This window comes from Astatotilapia calliptera, chromosome 7, assembly GCF_964374335.1.
Source record: "Astatotilapia calliptera chromosome 7, fAstCal68.1, whole genome shotgun sequence".
NCBI lineage: Eukaryota > Metazoa > Chordata > Actinopteri > Cichliformes > Cichlidae > Astatotilapia > Astatotilapia calliptera.
In genome coordinates this window covers 41,777,862-41,798,627 of record NC_137428.1, presented here as the reverse complement: position 1 = coordinate 41,798,627, position 20,766 = coordinate 41,777,862, and the positions used below count along the sequence as shown (strand labels likewise).

General features: G+C 42.9%; 2 protein-coding genes across 2 annotated transcripts; one reads left to right on the top strand and one right to left on the bottom strand.

The window, feature by feature from the left end:
- Positions 1-1,176: 1,176 nt before the first annotated feature.
- Positions 1,177-13,280, bottom strand: LOC113026311 (excitatory amino acid transporter 1-like). The gene is made up of 10 exons (XM_080303693.1): positions 12,192-13,280; positions 10,783-10,925; positions 10,570-10,707; positions 9,476-9,680; positions 9,352-9,394; positions 7,382-7,662; positions 7,043-7,276; positions 5,515-5,709; positions 5,309-5,443; positions 1,177-2,186 (listed from the first exon to the last, which is right to left on the bottom strand). The coding sequence occupies exons 2-10, from the start codon at positions 10,919-10,921 to the stop codon at positions 1,976-1,978; spliced, it is 1,581 nt and encodes a 526-aa protein (XP_080159819.1). The 5' UTR covers positions 10,922-10,925; positions 12,192-13,280; the 3' UTR covers positions 1,177-1,975.
- Positions 13,281-16,444: 3,164 nt separating this feature from the next.
- On the top strand, positions 16,445-20,551 carry LOC113026316 (stanniocalcin-like). The gene is made up of 5 exons (XM_026174964.2): positions 16,445-17,555; positions 18,073-18,215; positions 18,311-18,418; positions 18,780-18,883; positions 20,003-20,551. Exons 1-5 carry the CDS (start codon positions 17,441-17,443, stop codon positions 20,298-20,300), a joined length of 768 nt encoding a protein of 255 aa, XP_026030749.1. The 5' UTR covers positions 16,445-17,440; the 3' UTR covers positions 20,301-20,551.
- The last annotated feature ends 215 nt before the right edge of the window (positions 20,552-20,766 follow it).

Sequence of the window (20,766 nt, the reverse complement as noted above, 5' to 3'; positions counted from 1 at the left end):
TTGTTCGCACTAAAGTAAAAAGCACCATCACTTCACGTGGAGACCCTGTCGGCGCCAGCTGCGGTTGCAAGGCTGGAGCCGATCAAAAAAACACCCTGATGACGACTGTGTTTAGACTGTTCCCCCCATTCCATGCAAGGCCACCTGGGTTGGGTGGAAGACTGTTCATCCCCCCTCCCTTTCCAAACGCCTTCCACGCTTATTCCTTTCCGATGCTGACGGTGGATCAAGGAGACCAGCGCACGCAGGCCCGGATGCACTGTCTAAATCGACTGTCTCACCCTTTACCCACCCCTGTTGCTTCTCATGTGTTTCTTTGGTGTATTTTTTTCATGTGTTATGTGCAGAGGTGTTTTTTTCTGTTCTCAAACTGATCTCCCTGTTGGAGCTCAGTCTGGGGGGAGTTATTTTTTCTCCTTATCTTTCCTCATGTGGTGCATTTTCCATTGTTATACCTCTCTGACCTGTCTTCCCCATGTGATTTTTTGTGTAATGTATGTATGGTCGGAGGGTAAGATGGCGCCGCCATTGCATGCAATAGGTCGGCAACCTTATGAAATTAGGAAATTTACCCTTGTGGGACTAATAAAGGTATATCAAATCAAATTACGAGACTCGAGCCGGTGACTGAAGGACTGCAGACTTATCTTCTGAAATATGGACGGAGCTTTAATCCAGGAGTTTAATCAGATCCTGCATCCTCTCTGATGGCCAGCAGGGGGAAACAGGAAGTTTATTTTGAAAGTGACCAATCAGAGTCAGAGAGCAGCAGGAACGAGGAGAGGGTTTATATACTTCCTCAGGCCAAATTTTTTAAATATTTATTCATACAGTGCTTTATTCTAATGATAATGAGAGTCGGTGTAACGAGGGCCACACAACACACCCAGCAGCAGTTAAGAAGCATTTAGCAGAAAGCCAAAAATATGCCACAGATGAAGGTTTGTGAGATGTTTTTATAGTTGTTATAGCTGCCGGCTGCTCGTCCTGATTAGTTACGAGCTTCCTCATGATCGTCAGTTTGTGTCTCCGGTTTGCAAATTGTTCCAAAACCCTCAATGTGCATGACACACTTCATTTGACACGCATGTAAACAAAGCAGCCTTTGTATTTCATACCACGCAGATTTTATTATTTCATGTTCCATATTTCAGATGAAAGGACACAGACAGGAAGTGATTTGCTCTGTTTATTTCACTGAAGTCAGAATAAACAAAACACCAATTTACAGCTTTATGATGAAATCATTAACGTTAACACGTTTATGTTTCATGTCTAACGTACATTAGCACTTTATAAAAACCTCAGTGAGTCTTGCTGACTCACACACAGAGTGCAAAGGTTTAGGTGTGTGCATGAGGCGGTATCACTAAGCTATAAAATAATAATAATAATCACAATATCAGTATGCTAAAGTCAGGAAGATAAAGCAACTCTTTTAGGATTTTAAATTAGGTCAAAATCACCGACTATATGTAAAAGATTGGAACTTCATTCTTGGTAACAACCAACAGGGAGCAACTCTTGTTTCACAGATGTATGTATTGATATGCCCCTCCTCCTCCCTTCACCTTTGACCTCAGTGAATGGTTTATTACCGAGTCGTGTTTAATAAATCGTGAGATTAATGAAGGTCTAGAGTCAAACTAGTGATGACTGTTTCTATCTTTTTATACAGTCTGTGACTGAAACCACAGAGTGTGATTATATTTTTCAGTTTAACAGATGAGCTTTGTCCCCACTTCCTTTTATTGGGGGTCCTTTTATATGGCCGACGCCCAGCCTGTAATTAGAGCAGCAAACACAAGTCGGACACTAGCTAACTATGTGACACACTGATGGATGATGTGGTTTTGGCCTCTGGGATGGACCAGTAAAGGAATGTTAACAAAGCCACGATGTGAAGTCATGACAGTAGATCCGGTCCCCGCTCTGGGAGTCGGGAACCCTACATGCGCACCTGCCGACCTCAGAGCTACATGTTGGATTCGCTGTGGCCGCGTTTGTCATTCTCGAAGTCGCTGTCCTGGGAGATGAGTTTGTAAGGTTTCTTTCTCTCCTTCTCCTCCAGCACTGAGTTTCCCATCTCCACATCTTTGCTGCGGAGCTCGTGTCGGGACAGGAACTCGACAATGCCAGCGCCAATCGAGTCGCCCAGGACATTGGTGGTAGTGCGCAGACGATCCCTATAAGAAACCAGAGGTCAGAGGGCAAAGACACACAAAGGGCGAGCACGTGTGCTTTCAGACTGTCCATTCAAAGGAAGAAATCTTTAAAAGATCCACAGAAACACCTTCATTAATCTCCTGATTTATAAAACAATAATTGTGTTCTGGAAGCCTGCTGAAAGCAGAATAAACAGTTTTTATTCTGTGGAAATGGATGCTGCAGAGGTTGTTCCTGTTCGGAAACACTAAGCTTTCTGGAACTTTGTGGATTTAATCTTTATCACAGGTCTACAGTCTGTGAATGAGCTTTCAGAGCGGAGCACGTGAAAGGATTGGCCTACTTTCAAACGTCCTGCACACCTCTCTGAACTTTCTGCTTCCTGCAGGCTTCCATATGCTCTCATTACACAGACGTATGAGTGTCTGAAGCTGCAAACAGCAAAACACGGAGAACACCAGTTGGTCTGAGAGCCAGCTGGTTTTCTGGTTAGGGTATAAAAACAGCAACCACAGACCAAAAAGCTGAACATAGCAGCTGAACAAATCTTAGAAATATGGTATCTAACCAGATTCTTACTCTGGATGGCATTACCTTGGCCTCCAGTAACACTGTGAGGAACCTTGGAGTCATTTTTGACCAGGACATGTCCTTCAACGCACATATTAAACAAATATGTAGAACTGTTTTCTTCCATTTGTGCAATATCTCTAAAATTAGGAATATCCTGTCTCAGAGTGATGCTGAAAAAGTACTTAATGCATTTATCGCATTTATTACTTCTAGGCTGGACTACTGTAATTCGTTATTCGCTCTTCCCTGAAAAGCCTTCAGCTAATCCAAAATGCTGCAGCAAGAGTCCTGACAGGGACTAGAAAGAGAGAGCAGATTTCTCCTGTATTGGCTTCACTTAATTAGCTCCCTGTAAAATCTGGAATTTAAAATCCTGCTCCTCACATACAAGGTCTTAAATAATCAGGCCCCATCTTATCTTAATGACCTTGTAGTACCATATCACCCTATTAGAGCACTTCGCTCTCGCTCTGCAGGCCTACTTGTTGTTCCTAGAGTATTTAAAAGTAGAATGGGAGGCAGAGCCTTCAGTTTTCAGGCCCCTCTTCTGTGGAACCAGCTTCTAGTTTGGATTCAGGAGACAGACACTATCTCTACTTTTAAGATTAGGCTTAAAACTTTCACCAGGCTGCTGGGGGATTCCCATGATGCACTGAGTGTTTCTTCTTTACGCATCAAATGTTAATAGACCTTTCTGCATTTAATCATACTTGTTTTTACTCTCTGGCTCTCTTCCACAGCATGTCCTTGTCCTGTCTTCCTCCCCTCACCCCAAACGGTGGTGGCAGATTGCCGCCCCTCCCTGAGCCTGGTTCTGCTGGAAGTTAAAACTTTTCCTTCCCAGTGTCACCAAAGTGCTTGCTCATAGGGGGTCATATGATTGTTGGAGTTTTCTCTGTTTTCTTTGTATTATTGTAAAATATTATACTACTACTAATAACGCAATATAAAGTGCCTTGAGGCAACTGTTGTGATTTGGTGCTGTAAAAGTTGAATTAAATTGAATTGAATAGATGGTTGGATGGACAGATGAATGGATGGGCGATAGATATTCGGACTTTGTGGCATAAACCAGGATAACTGAGCAGAGTTGGCATATCAGGCTCTTCACTTCCTTCTGTTCCAGGTGGAAAGTCCTCCTGAAGCATCCTAGTTAGAGCAGAGTTTTTTCTTATTACCCCAGTTAGCTGAGTAATTTCAGGGAAGGGTATTCTAATTGAAACGATTAATTTGGGAAACCTAATTATGTTTCTATGTTAAAACTCACTGCAAAAATATTTAATACAAAAGGGAAGATGTGGAGCGAGACTCATGGGAGCGGGAAAAATGTGTCACTAGGTGGTTGTAGACATGGAGCTGTATTTGACCTTTAAATGAGAGATAATTCATGTACGGGTACTTTACACAACAGCGTTTATACTTGATAAGACTCCTTTCACATTAGCACTGAAAAAGAGTGGTTTCAAAAGCGAAGGTTCTGGAAAGCTACTGATTACAGAGTGGTGAAATAATGTTATTGTTAAGGTAACATCAACACTAACCTCCCTGTGGATCCAATCATCCAGGTACTCAAATCCCACAAAGCTGATCTTGTTCATTAAACAGTTTGTTAAACAGTAGCTTTATTGAATGTATGTGTATGCAATGTTTTCTAATGTCGTCTACTGTAAGGATGTCTAACTCACATTACTTGATGGATCACTTTGATTTTAAATGGATCACACCAGTGAAACTCGCCTTTCTGTCAGTGTAAGGAGGTTTACCTGCGCGTTTAATGCCTGAAATATTTTAGTATAAGAAAAAGAAGTGTAAGTTTAACAGGATGTCTCAGTTTTTCTGCTTTTCTGCATGATAAATAAAAGTGGCCGTAGAAAATGAAAGAAATATGCCACAATGCAGCTTAAATTGTAAGAACTAAATGGGTAAAACAACAGAGAAGGTTCTGCTAGCTGATTGCCCAGAGTGAGCTGTAGTGATCAAATACAACATTTTTCGTAGTTTCTTTCTTTCTGTCTTTAGTACCATCATAAACACCTTGAGGCAACTGCTGTGATTTTGCATGATATGAATACAATTGAATTGAATATAAATTTGAAATTTCTATCGTAGATGGTGAAAAACAAGATGTTTTCTGATAATGTTTATCTCTTACTTAGATACTTTGGTGTAGTATGAATGGCCATATCAGTAGGAAAGGCTGTGAAACTTGTAAAACATATGAAAATACTGTTAAAAGTCCAAAATCTATGCTTTCCTTCACATTTTCCAAAGCCATCCAGTGGCCTTGTGTTTAAAGGCCTTGGTCTTGGCGAAGCATGTGTAATGGTCCGAGTACAGAGCCCCGTGAAACACCAAGACTCTCTGTTCAAACTGGAATCTGTGGGATAAATCGGAGTCTAACCAGCACAGCGGAGGTCCTTTAAGCACTAAAACAGTGAAGCCACCGGCGATGAAGACAAACACAACAAAGTGCTGATGAAGATCAGCACTTGTGAAGGTCTTGTTGCCTACATTTACATGATGAGTGAGCTGGTCTACCAACAGTGATTACCAACAAGAAGGTACTTACAGGAACCAATCAACTGCAATGATGAGAGTGATGTCATCAGTGGGAAGTCCGACGGAGGTCAGCACAATCACCATGGTAACCAGACCTGCCTGAGGGATGCCGGCAGCACCAATGCTGGCTGCAGTTGCTGTGATACTTTTAGAAGGAGAAAGAGACATAAATCCACAGAGTTTGAGTATGAAGACGCCTGTTAGGACTTTAGTTACCTGATGGTGATAATCTGTCCAAAGTTCATCTCCATGTTGTTGACCTGAGCAATGAAGATGGCTGCCAATGCTTCATACAGTGCGGTTCCGTCCATGTTGATGGTGGCGCCCACGGGCAGCACAAAGCGAGTGATCCTCTTATCGATTCTGTTGTTTTCTTCCAGACATTTAAAGGTGACTGGCAGCGTGGCCGAGCTGCATGATAGCAGAGAGGAGGAGGATTTTAAAGCATCCAGAGAAACAGAGAAAAGTGTTTCAGACACACTATTATAGTGCTCAGCACCGAGAGCGGGTTCATTTTTTACGCCTCATTTACAGACATCTCTAGTTGAAACAATAAATGTGGTAAAAATAACGGAACATGTCAACAAGAGGTTTTCACAGAACAATAACCAGCTCATATATCTACGACAACAGCTGCAACTACGTACTGCTCCTGGAACTAAACCATTTACTGCAACTACAGCAACAAAAACAACATTACCCAAACCACTGCAACTGAACAGCAACAACACACCCTACAGCATGTAGCATGTCAACTAAACTGAAAACTGCAACCAACCACCTACAACCAGTTAACCAACTATTCAACTAAACCACCTCTGAACAATGACGGCCATACTGAGATAAGTTGCTTTGGATATGCTACTGTCAGCTGCTGTTAGCTTCTGTTAACTGCTTTTAGCTGCTGTTAGTGAAACAGATTTTGCAGTAGATTTAAACTTATTGCACGCTGAGCACATTAGAAGGAAAGTGTCATTTTTAGTACATCTGATCCTAACATTAGCTAGCATGATGTTAGAAGCAGCTGTTTTTGTTTAGCTGACTCATTTTCAGCTGTCTGGAGATGGAAGGATCATATATCTAATAACCACATCCACAAAAACGGGAGATGTCCTTCCACAGCTTCCACAAACCGGTGCCCGCTCCTACGTAACAGATGAATCTTAAGTTTATGAGAACAGATCACTTTGTCAGAAAATCTAATTACGGACTAATCAGTGCATATTTATGAGTATAGTATACTTTTTTTGTAAGTAACCTCAAACATGAACAAACCTTGACAAAGTTAAAGCCTGAAAACTAAATGGTGAGATGGAAGACATTTATTTGGATCTTTGAGGGCCCTCAGATATGAATTAATGTGTGATTGACAGAAATTATTTAAGATGAGTTTCACCCAAACGATCCAGTTTACATGTACCTGAAGTCCATATAAACTGGACCATCTTAGTTGTAGTTTTTTAAGTTTCAGCCACATTTGGCTCACTCATTAGACAACGAAACCAACCAACGCAACTTACATCAACCATTACATCTACAGCTACAACTACAGCTGTTTACAACAATGACTGCAACTAGAATGCACCAGTTAAGGTCAAATATTTCTGTCTTTTGAGTAACTTGGCTCATCTTCTCTGGCAAAAGTATATTTAATGAACAAAAAGAAAATTGGTGTGTTTTGGTGTTTCTGTCAATAGAAAACACCAAAACTTCCATTTGTTGAAGTTTGGTAGAAGTTGCTCACCTGGAGGAGGTCCCCAGAGCCGTTACCAAAGCTTGCAGGAGCCCTGCGATGAAGATGAAGGGGTTCTGGCGAGTAATGACAAAATAAAGAGTGGGCAGAATAAGAACAGCATGGATCATCAAGCCGATGATGACCGTGATGGTATACATGCCCAGCTGGCCACCCATCTGGGTCAGATCGTCCATCTCCACAATCTTTCCTGCAATCAGGAACAAGATGCCAATGGGGGCATACCTGAGAAGAAGTGAAGAGTGGTGCGTTACTGCAGATAACTTTCATGGTGGACAGGGAACTGCTTTTTATTCAAAACATTTCCCAGTGAAATCTCAGATGTTTTACCACATAATGATGGCGACCAGGCGCATGATGGCTTCGTTCAGGCTGTCAAAAAAATCCCGCAGGAGCTGTCCCTGCTCTTTCATGTTGCCAATGATTAGACCAAAGCACATGGAGAAGACCACCAGCCCGAGAGCATTGACCCCGTTCACTTGACCTGGCACCGGGATAACTTCCTCTCTTGTGATCTCCATGGTCTCCTGGGTGCCGTTGGTTGAGTTAAAGAGGGTGTCATTCACAGTCACCGTCACATGAACTGTTCGTTTTCCATATTTGGTTTTGAACTGGAGAATGGGAGAATTAAAGGAATAAGGTTAGACGAGCGGAACAGTTCAGCACGCAACAAATCAGAGAGTTTAGATGTAAATGGCTTAAAAGTGTTTATATTGTTTTAAAAATAGGCGCAGTAATATTACTCTGACGTTGTCTCGTCCACCATCATTTAGTAACCAAAAACGATGCATTTTATTTCTTCTTTGCGAATATTTGATCAATATTTATTGAGAAACCATTTGAACTGATTGCTATTCTCTGTCTAAACAGCATCAACATCAGCCTGTCTACAGCTCAGACTTAGCCATCAAATCATGACCGTTTTTTCCAGGAGACCAGGAGATAACGTTATTCAGGAAGTATTACTAGAAGAGAAAAAAAAATCAGTAAGATTTATGATTTCTATTCAAAGTCCTTCTTCACCATCACAAGTAAACCCTCTGGGGTTTGAGTTTGGTTAATGTGCACCCGTGTTTAGAGAGTTTTAATTTTTAGAGGGAAAAATCTGCCCCTAACTGCTTCTTTATCTCATATCAGGATTAAAAATGGACTCCAGTTTGAGTGTCCCTGTTAAGCATTAATTTCTCATCAGGTTCCTCTTCCGAGTGAGCGTGGTTTGGTTCTGATCTACTGATAATCAAGACCAGCTCTTATACAAAAACCTCTCCACCGTCAACATCTGCACAACTTTTATTTAGAAACTTTTTGCAACCAGAAGTTGTCTCTCTCTGTAAAATCAATGAATCTCGGAGTCTCTCACTGATGGATCATTAAAACATGATTGTACACGCGTGTCTTCAACCCCGCTGCTTCAGCAGCAGCAAAACATGCCAGGTTACAAAAATCGAGGGGTGCATGACCTGCAGAAACAACAGTAAACCAGCAGCTTCATCAGTGGATATGAGGCCACTTTTGTCGTACGGCGCCATTAGCCAGTGTGAGAGTGGTGAAGAAGAGCAAGAAGAGTTCTTTAACTTTTCTCATGAATGTAAATGTCAATTATTTAAATGAAACTTTTTAAACAAAGCTAAGTGTTTTTTGGACTGCTGGTAAAGTCATCTTCAGTGCTTTCACTTAAAAGTGTACGTCACTTTAATGTTCAGGCTGGATCTGACTGCAGTGCATACCAGCTCAGCCTGATGGCACGGTCAGGGAGGCTGTATAAAGTGAGACATTCATGTGAATGGACCTGAAATCACAGCACAGCCATCGTCTCACTTCTGTGTCTGCTGATTTTGTCAGATGAAGCTCTGAGTTTGACATGTTTGGAGCTGTTCTGTTGTCTCCTGGAAACCAGTGAGAGGTAAACTTCTGCACCTCAGCATCTCTATGTGAATGAGAGGGTGAAGAAGAGGTGAGAGGTGAAAAGGAGCGAGCTGTGGGTTCATTTCAGGTTCATGCTGAAAGATTCTTGGAGCTGTAATCGTTCAGTGAGCTGGAGTTGGCAGGAAGGAAAATTTCAGACCCAGTGAGAGCTTCAGGGTGACATCAGGTTAAAAAGACTAGTAGCATGTCAAGTTTCATCAGTGCTTAAAGACTGAGCTTTGTTCAGCTGAAATTTCCAAGCACTCTGTACACACCAACATGTAGTTGGAATAAACGATCTATGATCCAGCTGGAGAGATTAACATGCCAACATTTCTGTTCCAGTGATAACAGCTGCAGGAGCTAGTTTACCAGGTATAAAAGATAAAGCTCACCTGTTGCGTGCAGGCTTGGACCAAGTTTGGTGGGAACATATTTCTGAAATGAGAAAACAGGTCATTCTGAGACAGCGTGGACTAACTTCAGTTAAAACTGTGACTGCATCACTGTTGTAGCTACCTGATCAGGTCCAGGAAGGCATCGGCAGGACTGACTTGCTCGATGGTCTGCTGCTTCCCAAACTCATCTTTAGAGCCTTTTCCCGGGTGGATGATGAGCACGATGATGATACCGATGAACACTGCGATAATGGTTGTGGTCATGTAGTAAATCACGGCTCTCATGCCCATCTTTCCTGAGGCTTTGCTGTCCAAAGCTGCCATTCCTGATGGAAAGAGGGCGGGATATGTTTGATCATTAACACAGTTTTTCCAGATCATAGTAGGAATGTTATGAATTAATCGTCTAACAACATATGAGTTTAATGGATGAACATTTGATGGTTTAAAAAACAAATCCTGTCAGAGAAAAACAGGTATTCAGTGAGAGAGGAGAGGGATGACTTATTTTAGTATTAATGGTTAATGGTAATGACTGACTTAGAATTCAGCTACATATTCCAACCCTGGAGGTCGATGCTTGGTTACAGCAGAAAAAAAAGTTCAATTTTGCCTCTTTTGTTAGTGAATCAGTGGGAACCTCTTCATCACCAGACCGGGCTGAAGGCTGACTCTCAGTGAGTATTAGTTTGTAGGGACGACCTCCCTCTGAACCACCTCCATCAGCTCAGCTGGGACACTGCTGATCTTTTCATGGTGTGAAAATTACTACATTTTGTGTCTGTCAGGTTATTACAGCCCAGCATGTACAGTGATTATGTTGTGAAGTCACACAGTAATGCACACCATCCATCAGTGCTTACCTGTAATGTAAAGAGATTTTCACAATCCTCAAAGATTTCTTGAGGTGAAAATGCTAGGAAAATGATTTTAACATAACCCAAACCCCACCTAACCCAGAGGGAGCTTAGTAAAACCAACAAAGCGTTTAGGCCTAATTTAGAGGTAACAGCCAAAGTCCTGACGGTTTGCTGATGATGTTAAGAGGTTTTAAGGAAACAGCTTAATAACAAATCATACCGAGGTTAAAGGTGAACGTAGCTGATGACACTTTACAGCAGTTGTCGCCATCACAGTTACAAACCACTTTTCTGACTGGTTGGTCACCATTTCTTTTCCAAACTTGGAGGATGACCACTGAGCTGTGCACTGTACCTGTTATTAGACTGGAGATCAGCAAAGGCAGGACCAACATCTGCAGCATCCTCATCAGCAGCTCTCCAGGGAAGGAGAAGTACTTCACTTCTCGATAGGTCATTTTGTAGGGGCGCAGCGCGAATCCGAGAACGATTCCTGCAGTCAGAGCACGTTCCTATTAACAACTACAAAACTGAAGAGATGTCTCTGTTTTGCAGCAGGTGTACATACCTACAATAACTGCTCCAACTGTGAAGAGCACAAAGGAGTTCTTCTTCAGGAAGGCCTGGACGTCCTCTTTAGAGATCTCCTCCACTTTTCTCTTGGCCTTCATGGTGCGAATGTGAATGCTTTCCCTGATGCGCTGCATCCTGCTGAAAATATGAAAAATGGAAGCATGATGTCACTAGGTTCGTGAACCTAGATGGTTTCAGAACTCACCAGCACTGAAGCACTGGCTCATTACTGAGGCTTCCGTCAAGGATCCACCTTCTTATATTTTCACCAGGCCTGGATCAACTCCTCAGCCCATACGCTGCTGTGGGTGCCAGTGGTTGTCGAATTTCCTTCACAACTCGTTTCCATGCATTGCGATTGTTGGCGATTGTCCTGGTCTCGTCGAGATTTATTCTGCGATCTCCGATGTCATCTTTGAGCTGTTTTAGCCATGTTTTCTTCTGTGCCGTTCGTTGGATTCTCCACTGTGTTGGTCGTTTTACGCCAGAGGAGTTGGGTACTTGGGTTTGTTTAATATCCAGCCCATTGTATAGAATTATTTCCCTACTTCGAAACAACTAAATATCTTTTAACATAAAAAAATGCAAGGTCCCAATTAATGTGTGAGATTTCATCTGAGAGGTAACATAATCTAATTTCTAAAACTGTGCCTGTGCCACAGCATGTGGCTGAAACACAAACTGCCCCAACCTGAGACAGGACACCTATGACCTGATAGGTGCTGAGAGGGGAACCCTGTCACATCAAAAGCCTCAATTATACGTCTGTGATCTTGCTTGGGTACGAGTGACGTAAATGTTGTCATCTGATCGTGAGTGTGAGGGTCTGTGTGTACTTCCCACTTTGGGACCACAAACTCATCTTTGGAGAATTTACAGTACAATTCATCCCAGGCAATGGACATCAAACATCAGATAAGCGGCACTGAGACTCCAGCTGCCATGTCCGCAGAGTAATCAAGGCAATATTCATCACTGATGATAATCTGAATCCCTAACTGTTCTCCCAAGGCTTCAAAATCAGATGACAGAAAACATAATAACTCTATCAGACATAAAAGACATATTTTTCCTAGACCCAAGTACTTTTTTGCTCCAAAGTTAGGGTGACTTAGCCCTCTGAAGTATTTCTATTACCATTCTGTATTTCATTATCTCTTTCCTCTCTGAGGTCTAAGTTATCGTCAATAATGACCATCCCCAACCCTAACCCCGGGAGATAATAATGCATCTCGTTTTTAATTACATTTTTGGCAATTAGAGAGCAAACAAATTAATTATTCCAGCTGAAATTGAAAAAGTTTACCATCGCATGAGGAAAGGTTAAGGTAGGGTTACCATCTATGATGGCTTAGATTCAGGCGTTTTAATCCAAATCAGAGATAGATGCTGCTCTTCACCTACCTGTTGGGTGTGGCGTTGGCCCTTCAGACGCTGAGGTTGACCCGGCAGGGAGAGAAAGCAGCAGAGGGACAGAGAGTCTGAGCGATGAAGCTCCTCGGTGTGGGAACCAGAACTCGACTGCAACCAGAAAAGACAGGAGGGGGCATCCAGAGGAGGGGGGCGGGTGAGATAATGATCCTCCCATAATAACACTGTTAGCCCTGTGACACACTTTCAGGTAAAGCCCAGGTGGATGAAAAAGTTTCTGAGAAACATCACAGGATTGTTTCACTGACACATTATCTGCCTTTGAAAGTTCCAGCTCTTCCTCACCTCCAAACGCTCTTCCTCACCTCTTCTGCACTCCTCTCCTTCTTCAGCTTGAAGTGTGACTTTGATGCTCGGTTAGCATCCACATATTTATGTGAAAGGATGCCAATCAAACAATAAGCCGCACCTCCCTCGGGACGTGGTATAGTTTGAGGTTACTCCTTGGAGTAAACGACGCACCACAATTAGCTGAACAAACTGAAGCTGAGATGAAGAGCGACCTGACTGTATGGAAACATGTTCCTGCGGGGGGATGAGTATAATTAGTGAAGAATACCCCTGAAATCAGGTCGCCTAGCCTCCTACAAACACTGTTCCCCGGTCACTGTGGCAGCAGTGAATGAAGCAGGAACATCGGCCTGTGACAGCTTTACTACACTCGCTACTATTTTTAATACTGCCCTTCGATACCTAAAAACAGGCTGAGCTCAAAGCAGGATCTGACCGACAGAAACAACAGCATCAGCTGATCATCTCAGAGAACCGGCTCTGATCTCTGACACGATGAGGTTGTTAGTGAAGCTGGAGGCGAAGCTTCGGACTGCAGGCTGGGTTTACTTTATGCTGCTCTTGTTTCTCAGACCGAAACTTCTTCATTAAAGCCAGAAACGGTAACATCTTGTGAAAATTGGTTTCATTTTTAGATCGCTGTCAGAAACTCTTCATCCAGTTGTAATGAAACTGGAGTCGTATGGATCCCACAATGTGTGACCTTTGACCTCTACTCTGGCCATGGAACTCACACTAAATATCTTTTTTGAGGTTTGACACACACACACACACACACACACACACACACACACACACACACACACACACACACACACACACACACCATACTGACAGTTAACCCCGCCTCCCTTCATTGCTGTGATTGGCTGCCCAGTATGCCACCCTGCCCTTAGACTTGGTGTTTCTCAGCTTACGTCACTTCTTCTCGTGCTTTTTAAATGTGTGCAGTAACAAAACGTTGTGCTGTGTTTCTTGTTAGATAAATGTTTTCAGCAGGAAGTGAGTTAAACACCTGAGGATGATGATGTTAGAGTGGGGGGTTGGACACGTTTACCCTTTGATGGTGCTCGGACCTGTGCAGAGGACAGATGAGGCTGCAGGATGTTTCCTTGATACCGAGCTTCATGCTTCATATCATATACTGTGATGAAGATGAGGAGTTCTGTATTCAGCAGGAGCTTCGTCCCTGAACATGATCCTGACCCCGGGTTCACCTGCATCGCTCACACTGCATCAGACAGGAAGCGCTTACACACAGAGCAGCTGCTGCTGTGAGTGAGGCTCAGGTAGAGCGGCTTCATAAGAACCTTTTACTCCTCCTCCTCTTCATCCCTGCCCTGAATGAGAACATCAGACTGTGTACAACACAAGAACAAAGCTTCAGACAGCAGACAGTTCACTCTGACCTCTGACCTTGCTCTCTGTTTCCTGGGAACAGAGTGAGAAAAGAGTGAGCAAAGCCTGAAAATTCACACACCCGAGTTTTTGTTGAACCTCCTGACAAATGAAATATAAACCTTGCACCTGTTTCACATCTATGGGCATTTTTGTACCTTTTTAAAAACTTTCCAGAAAAACTTATTTCAGTTTTTCTGAAAAAGAAATCACACTGCTGATGCGGAAGTCTCCATAACTCCCCCAAACTCTCCAAAGCTCCCATATAAAATATAAATCTCCTGGTGTTCAGGGCCACGCTCAGGTGAGGGGCTGCTCTCAAGTGCTGCCGTTTTTATGGCAGCAGGTTTTCCGTGGGGGGAGTTGATGAAGCATGATGGGTGCAGATGGTTATCAGCACCTTTGACCTCCGTGCTGATGAAGTCAGCAGAGCCGTGCAGGTTCACTGGTTCCTCTGGTCAAGCGTGCCTCCATCTAAACGTGGGAGCTGATAAGACACGTCGATTTTTCCACACCACCCACAAAACGCTGATGAGACAAAGAGCGAGTTTAACTAGATCCAAAAAAGAGAAGCCGAGCACTTCAGACGAACAAGACGAGGAGCAGAGACCTCTGATCACCTGTCCGTGGTTTCTGCTTTTATGGATAATCAAATAATGAAATGAAGGTCTTTGTTTTCACTGGTTCTCACTTTAAAGACATGTTTCATGATTGCTGTGTATAGGTTTTTTTTCCCTTGTGCTTTTCTCGTCTTTAACAAAAGTTTAATTATTGATTACTGAGTGAAACACATCTGACTCTCATTATGATGCATCAATTATCAACCAAGTTAAAATGGTTTCATGAGTTTTTAGATGAGATTCTGACATTTCTGTGGATGGCACACATACCTATATTTAAATAACAGATCTGGCAATACATCACGTTAAACCAGATGTTCTCCCTCTCGCCCTGGTACCGGGGGCATTGGGATTCAAACAATTAAAATGCATTGATACGCTTTTAAGCAGAAAACAGTAAACTTATTTTAAGACAATCATGCAGAAGCTCTCAATGTGGTGGGCCACATTTGGCCTGCAGCCTTCAGTTTGAGACGTGCTGTCAGGTAAGGACCTATAATAACACAGAGAAACCAAGAGCAAGAGCTTGGCGACAGCGGGAAGGAAAAACTCCTTTCAAGCAAGAAGAAACCTCCAGCAGAACCAGGTTCACGAGGGACGGCGACTGGCTGCTGGTGAAAACAATAACATGATTGATTTTATACACAAAACCTGATTAAATATAATTTCCTCATCAACAGCACATTGCTTATTGAAATCTGATTAGATTATCAACAGATCACCATAAAGATACACAAACTTGGGCCCACTTGCTACATTTGCCAAACCTGTCAGGAACCTTGGTGTAACTCTTGACTCAGCTCTGACTAAATCTCTGGTCTGCTCCTGTTTTTATCACCTGAGAAACATTGCTAAGCTGAGTCCATTGTATCAGGCTCAGAATTAGAAATTGTCATTCATGCATTTGTTTCATCTCGTCTGGATTATTGTAATTCTTTGTTTACTTGTTTATGTAAAGCCTCTTTGGAGCATCTGTAAGTTGTTCAGAACGCTGCTGCAAAGCTTCTGACCAAGTCCTCCAAGTACTTCCATGTCACACCCCTACTGATCCAGCTGCACTGGCTCCCTATTAAATTCAGAATCCACTTTAAGGTTTTGACCTTGACTTTCAGGGCTCTGCATGGACAAAAACCAACATATATCAGTGAACTTTTACATCCATACATTCCCAGCAGGTCCCTGAGGTCATGTGATCAGGGCTTGCTGGTTGTCCAACACATGAGGCTGAAAACAAAAGGCGACAAAGCTTTTGGAACTGTGGCCCCCAGACTGTGAAACTCTCTCCCTTTGAGCCTGAGATCTGTGGACTCAGTGGTCGCTTTTAAAAAACAGCTAAAAACTCATCTTTTTAAACTTGCTTTTGGTTGATTTTTATTTTTATGTTTTAGCTTCTGTGAAGCACTTTGTGGTTTTTATCTTGAAAGGTGCTATATAAATTAAATTTTACTTTTTTATTTACTTTACAGCAATCACACACACACAAAGCACGGATCCCATGTACAGGACATGCCGATCCGATACGGAAACTGGACATCTCACAGATTCCCAAAGTCCAGATTCCATCGCTCTTCAATCAAAATTCACTGAACCAGCAGCAAAAGTAGATCAAAACTACACTACAGGTCAACACCCCCCCACCCCCACCCCTCAAGAAAGCCTAATTTTTACCATTCAGTACTAAAGCAATTTCAAGTTTCACAAATTATGCCAAAATGCAAAACGCTCAGCTGTGTCTAATAAAACCTCTGTCATCATTAATAATAAGTTACCAGTAAAAATCTGTTTAAATAACATAAAGGTTAATAAGTGTCAGGTGAATGATGTCTTTTTTTAAAATAAAGTGCTCATAAATGTTTTCATGTTGTTTTAAACTGAAGGACAAAACAGAAAGTAGGCTAAGCTTCAGCATCAGGACGACCAGGACGGGACCACCAGACTCCATTCAAAAATCTGCGAAATGTACCTGGACAGACCTGTGAGCAAGTACTAAGTACTTTTACTTTACTCCAGTTCTCGATCCTAGTTTGTGTGTGTCGGTGTGTAAGTGCGTGCTTGTTTGTTTTCTCTCACAGGAAATCTGGAAACGTGACTGGAATTAAACACATCCACTTCCCACGGTAAAGATAACACATCACAGTCACGTCACAGCAGCAGCATAGCGAAACCTTCCGCTTTAATTCCACCGTTAGTGTTAGAGTGAGCAAGGCTGACCTCGTGAATGTGACCTTATCCCGAGTTGATAGGAGACATTAGGCTCGTTTATCCTGATGCTTTTATTCTGATGCGTCACACGTGAGAACGTGTTGACATGTAAACACAGGTGAACCTCCGGATGTTGATCTTCGGTGTTTAGATTCAGGGTTCAGGACTACCACAGGCACAGGCTGTCGCTGACCTGCCGGGAGTCCGTCTGAGTCTCCAATATTGAAATAATATTTATTTAATATTTTTGCAGCATTGAATTAAAAGTATGAATGCAGCAGTGCTGGTGGAGGGTTCGGCTCATTTAACCTTCCACAATGTGAACAGCTGTTCGCTCCGATCAGTTGACCCCATGTTATCATGTTAAAGCTCTGCTGTACCTGACACCATATTCATGTTCAGGTGTGCTGAGGTGACACTTGAGCTCAGGAGAGTTTCTGTCACATTAAATCAAACCTGAAGTCCAAACTTTATGCGCTGAGTTCACTGCTGCTCGGAAATTCCTCCTCTGCGTGTGGAAATAACCAATTAACTCCGCAAGTTCATTACTCCTCAATAAACCATTAACAGCCCCCCTCAACCGAAACCTTCCGCTCTGATTGGTCCGAGCCCCGCTGACTGTGTATAAATGCAGGAGACTCAGCTGGAGACAGCAGACACACAGCACGTTCTCCTCCTGCTGCTTCATCTTTATCCTCAGTGTGAGGCACCATGCTCCGCGGCTCCGCTCTGCTCCTCCTCCTCCTCCTCTGCTCCTCCTCCGCCTTCGAGCCTCTGCCGGAGGAGGCGGCTCCCCGCCGGGCCCGTTTCTCCGCCAACAGCCCGAGTGAGTACTTGTGTTACTGCACTCACAGTAGTCTGCTACAAGTACAAGTACTGCAGTGAACGCATTAATGTTTGGAGTCTGTACCTGATTATTACCGGATCAATAAGCTGATATTTGATCGGTTATTGGCTTTAAATCTTCTAAACACAGCAGCAGGTGTTCTTCATCCTCTCACTTCTGTCTGTCGTTGAAGTATTATTAGCATAAAAACTGTCTTTTAAAAGAAAGCTGAAGTTTGATCAGCGACCATTAATGGACTCATGTATTGTTTTTTGAAGGGGTGGGGGGGTGATCATCTCAGTTCCAGTATGGAGTACTGATAACTTTAGAAAACTTCCTGCCCTCCCTATTTGTAAAAACATAATTTATGCGTCACTTTTTTCTATTCAAATCATATTTTCCTTCCATTTGTTTGCATCATATTCAAGTCACATCTGTCCCATATGCGACTGCTTGATGGGTCAATCATCTGGAAAGCTCTGTGAGTCCAGTGTGAAGCATGTTTGTGTGTTTGCAGCTGATGTGGCCAGATGTTTGAGCGGCGCCGTGACCGTCGGCTGTGGGTTCTTCTCCTGTCTGGAAAACTCCACCTGCGACACCGACGGGATGCACGAGCTCTGCGAGCTGTTCCTGCACACCGCCGCAAGCTTCAACACCGAGGTTAGTGACTTACTGTCCACCTGTCCTCCACCTGTCCTCCACCTGTCCTCCACCTGTCCTCCACCTGTCGTCTGACCTCAATGTTCTCTCCACAGGGTAAGACGTTCGTCAAGAAGAGTCTGCACTGCATGTCTCAGGGAATTTCGGGCAAAGTCTTCCAGTCCATCCGCCGCTGCAACATCTTCCAGAGGATGATCGCTGAGGTTTGCCAGCTCACAAACTTCTATGCTGCCTTATAAAAATCACTTCAGTTCTTTTTTATTTAGCTTTTGCTCATGAAGTTAAAGCTCCGTATTATATAGATATTAAAAATCCCAAGGAATGTCTCACAGCAGCAGCTGGTGAAGGTGGGGAAGACAAACTCTCCTTTAACTGGAGACAACTCCAGCAGAACCAGGCTAACCTGTTCAGTGTCTCCATCAGTTTATATATGAAAACACCTGTATCACTGTTAGCTTTAACCCCATCCTTTTAGTGTTGTAGCATCCTGTTACCTCTGCAGGTTAGAGGAGAGGAGAAAGTGCTTCTATGATCCTAAGTCAGTGTTTGTCCATCTCATCGAAGGTTCAAGAAGAGTGCTACACCAGCCTGGACATCTGCACTGTGGCTAGGACTAACCCTGACGCCATTGGAGAGGTGGTGCAGGTGCCTACTCATTTTCCCAACAGGTGAGCACCCAGTACACATACAAAATGGTGAGGCAATGCTCGCACCTGCTTTAGAGTGGAGATGCTAAAGCAATAGCACGATAACATACATGGTACCTAATTTAGCTTCTTAGCATGTTTTATAAATCTATAATTATAAAATTGGCCTTAAAGTAAAGTTGCAGCTACACCTAAAAAGTACGTGCTACTGCCCCTCAGCTAGTTTCTGGAGGATGGCCAGTTATAAAAGGGGGACATTTAGGGAGGAGTTCTTAGAGAACTTTGGGCTCATACAGTAAATTTCAGTGTGTGGTTTGACAGACATGGTATTCAAGAGTCCCATCTGTCCTCTCACGTGCTGTTGCATGGTACATATTTGCTGCTGACCACTGTTTTTTCATACTGTACATTTTTACTATATAGTTTACTGTGGACACTGTTAAGTGGAGCCTGGAGTAAAACCTTCATGTGATGTTTGTATAGTGGTGGCAATTAAAAATATTGTTGTAAGAACGTAAAAATATCTTAAGAACAAGTTTAAGAGGAATCATTATATTAGCTCCTGTCTCTTTAAGAACTCTTAAAAAAGCCCTTTTTCTTCTGATTGGACACCTTCCGGAAGCCTGCTGAGGGGCGACTCCTGGTGCTTGTGAACTGTATTACTCACTAACAAAGAATTCGTTTTACATTAAAGTTATTTCTCAGTTATAATTTGAGTTTCATCTGGAAATTCCAGAACTTTCTTTTTCTTCTTACAGTTTGTGATATTTGTTCAATTGTGTTATTGAATTAGATTTTTTTTTAAAAAATTAAGAATCTAATGTTCAGACGTATTCTGTGTTGTGTTTTAGTATTATTTAGGTAATGATTTCAGGCTTTCATCTTTGATAGTTTTTGATATATTCATGTTCAAACATGGCCTCAGTCTCAATGTGCAGAAAAAACAGGCCTGAAATGGGTCGACGGACAATTTTTAAGAAATCTTCAGCTGTTAAAAACTTTTTTTGATGTATGAAACTAAACTTTTACACCACTTATTATAAATGTTTAAATTTTGTACTGTAAAATTTTGATGCAAATCTGAAACTGTCAAGCAGAAGGCCAAGGTCTGAGATGAACATGTGTCTGTTTGGCCTGCAGGTACTACAGCACCCTGCTCCAGACGCTGCAGGCCTGCGACGAGCAGACGGTGGTGGCGGTGAGGGCCGGGATCGTGTCCCGGTTGGGCCCCGACATGGAAATCTTCCTCCAGCTCATCCAGAACAAACCCTGCACCGCAGAATCCGGCTCAGCCGCCTACAATAACCCCTCAAGCTGGAGGAACATGCCCGTGTTCAACATCCAGCCGGGCTTCAGAGGCCGAGACCCCACTCACCTGTTCGCCAGGAGGTCCGTAGACAGCCAGGAGGAAGAAGACGGAGTTAAAGCCCACGAGTAGTTGACGCAGCTTGATATAAACACACAGCCAGCCCTGACTACACAAACATCAGTCCAGCCACCGACTGACTATAAAAGCAACTTATTATTATAATGCATATTTATTTTTATTAAGTTAATTTATGCAGGAGGACAAGAGGCCGCGGAGGTGAGGAGATGCTCTCACGCTGGCCGTGGAGCTCATTTACTCCGTGTTGCTCATCTGTGCTGTCTCTGGTTCTGTGTTAGAAATAAACAATGTGATGTGATGGCTTTCGGCTCCTGTCATGTTCTTGTATGAATCCGACTTCCTCTGGGTGGGCGGGGCTTCAGTAGAGTGACAGTGCTGAGCGTGGAGAAACATGAATCGTTCTGGGTCAGTTTGAAACCTTTTATTGACACTGGAATGAGTTCAGGAAGGGCAACAAAAAATAGAACCTCAACTTAAAACAGAGGCCATTGAATAAACTAGAACAAAGCAGAGCTGC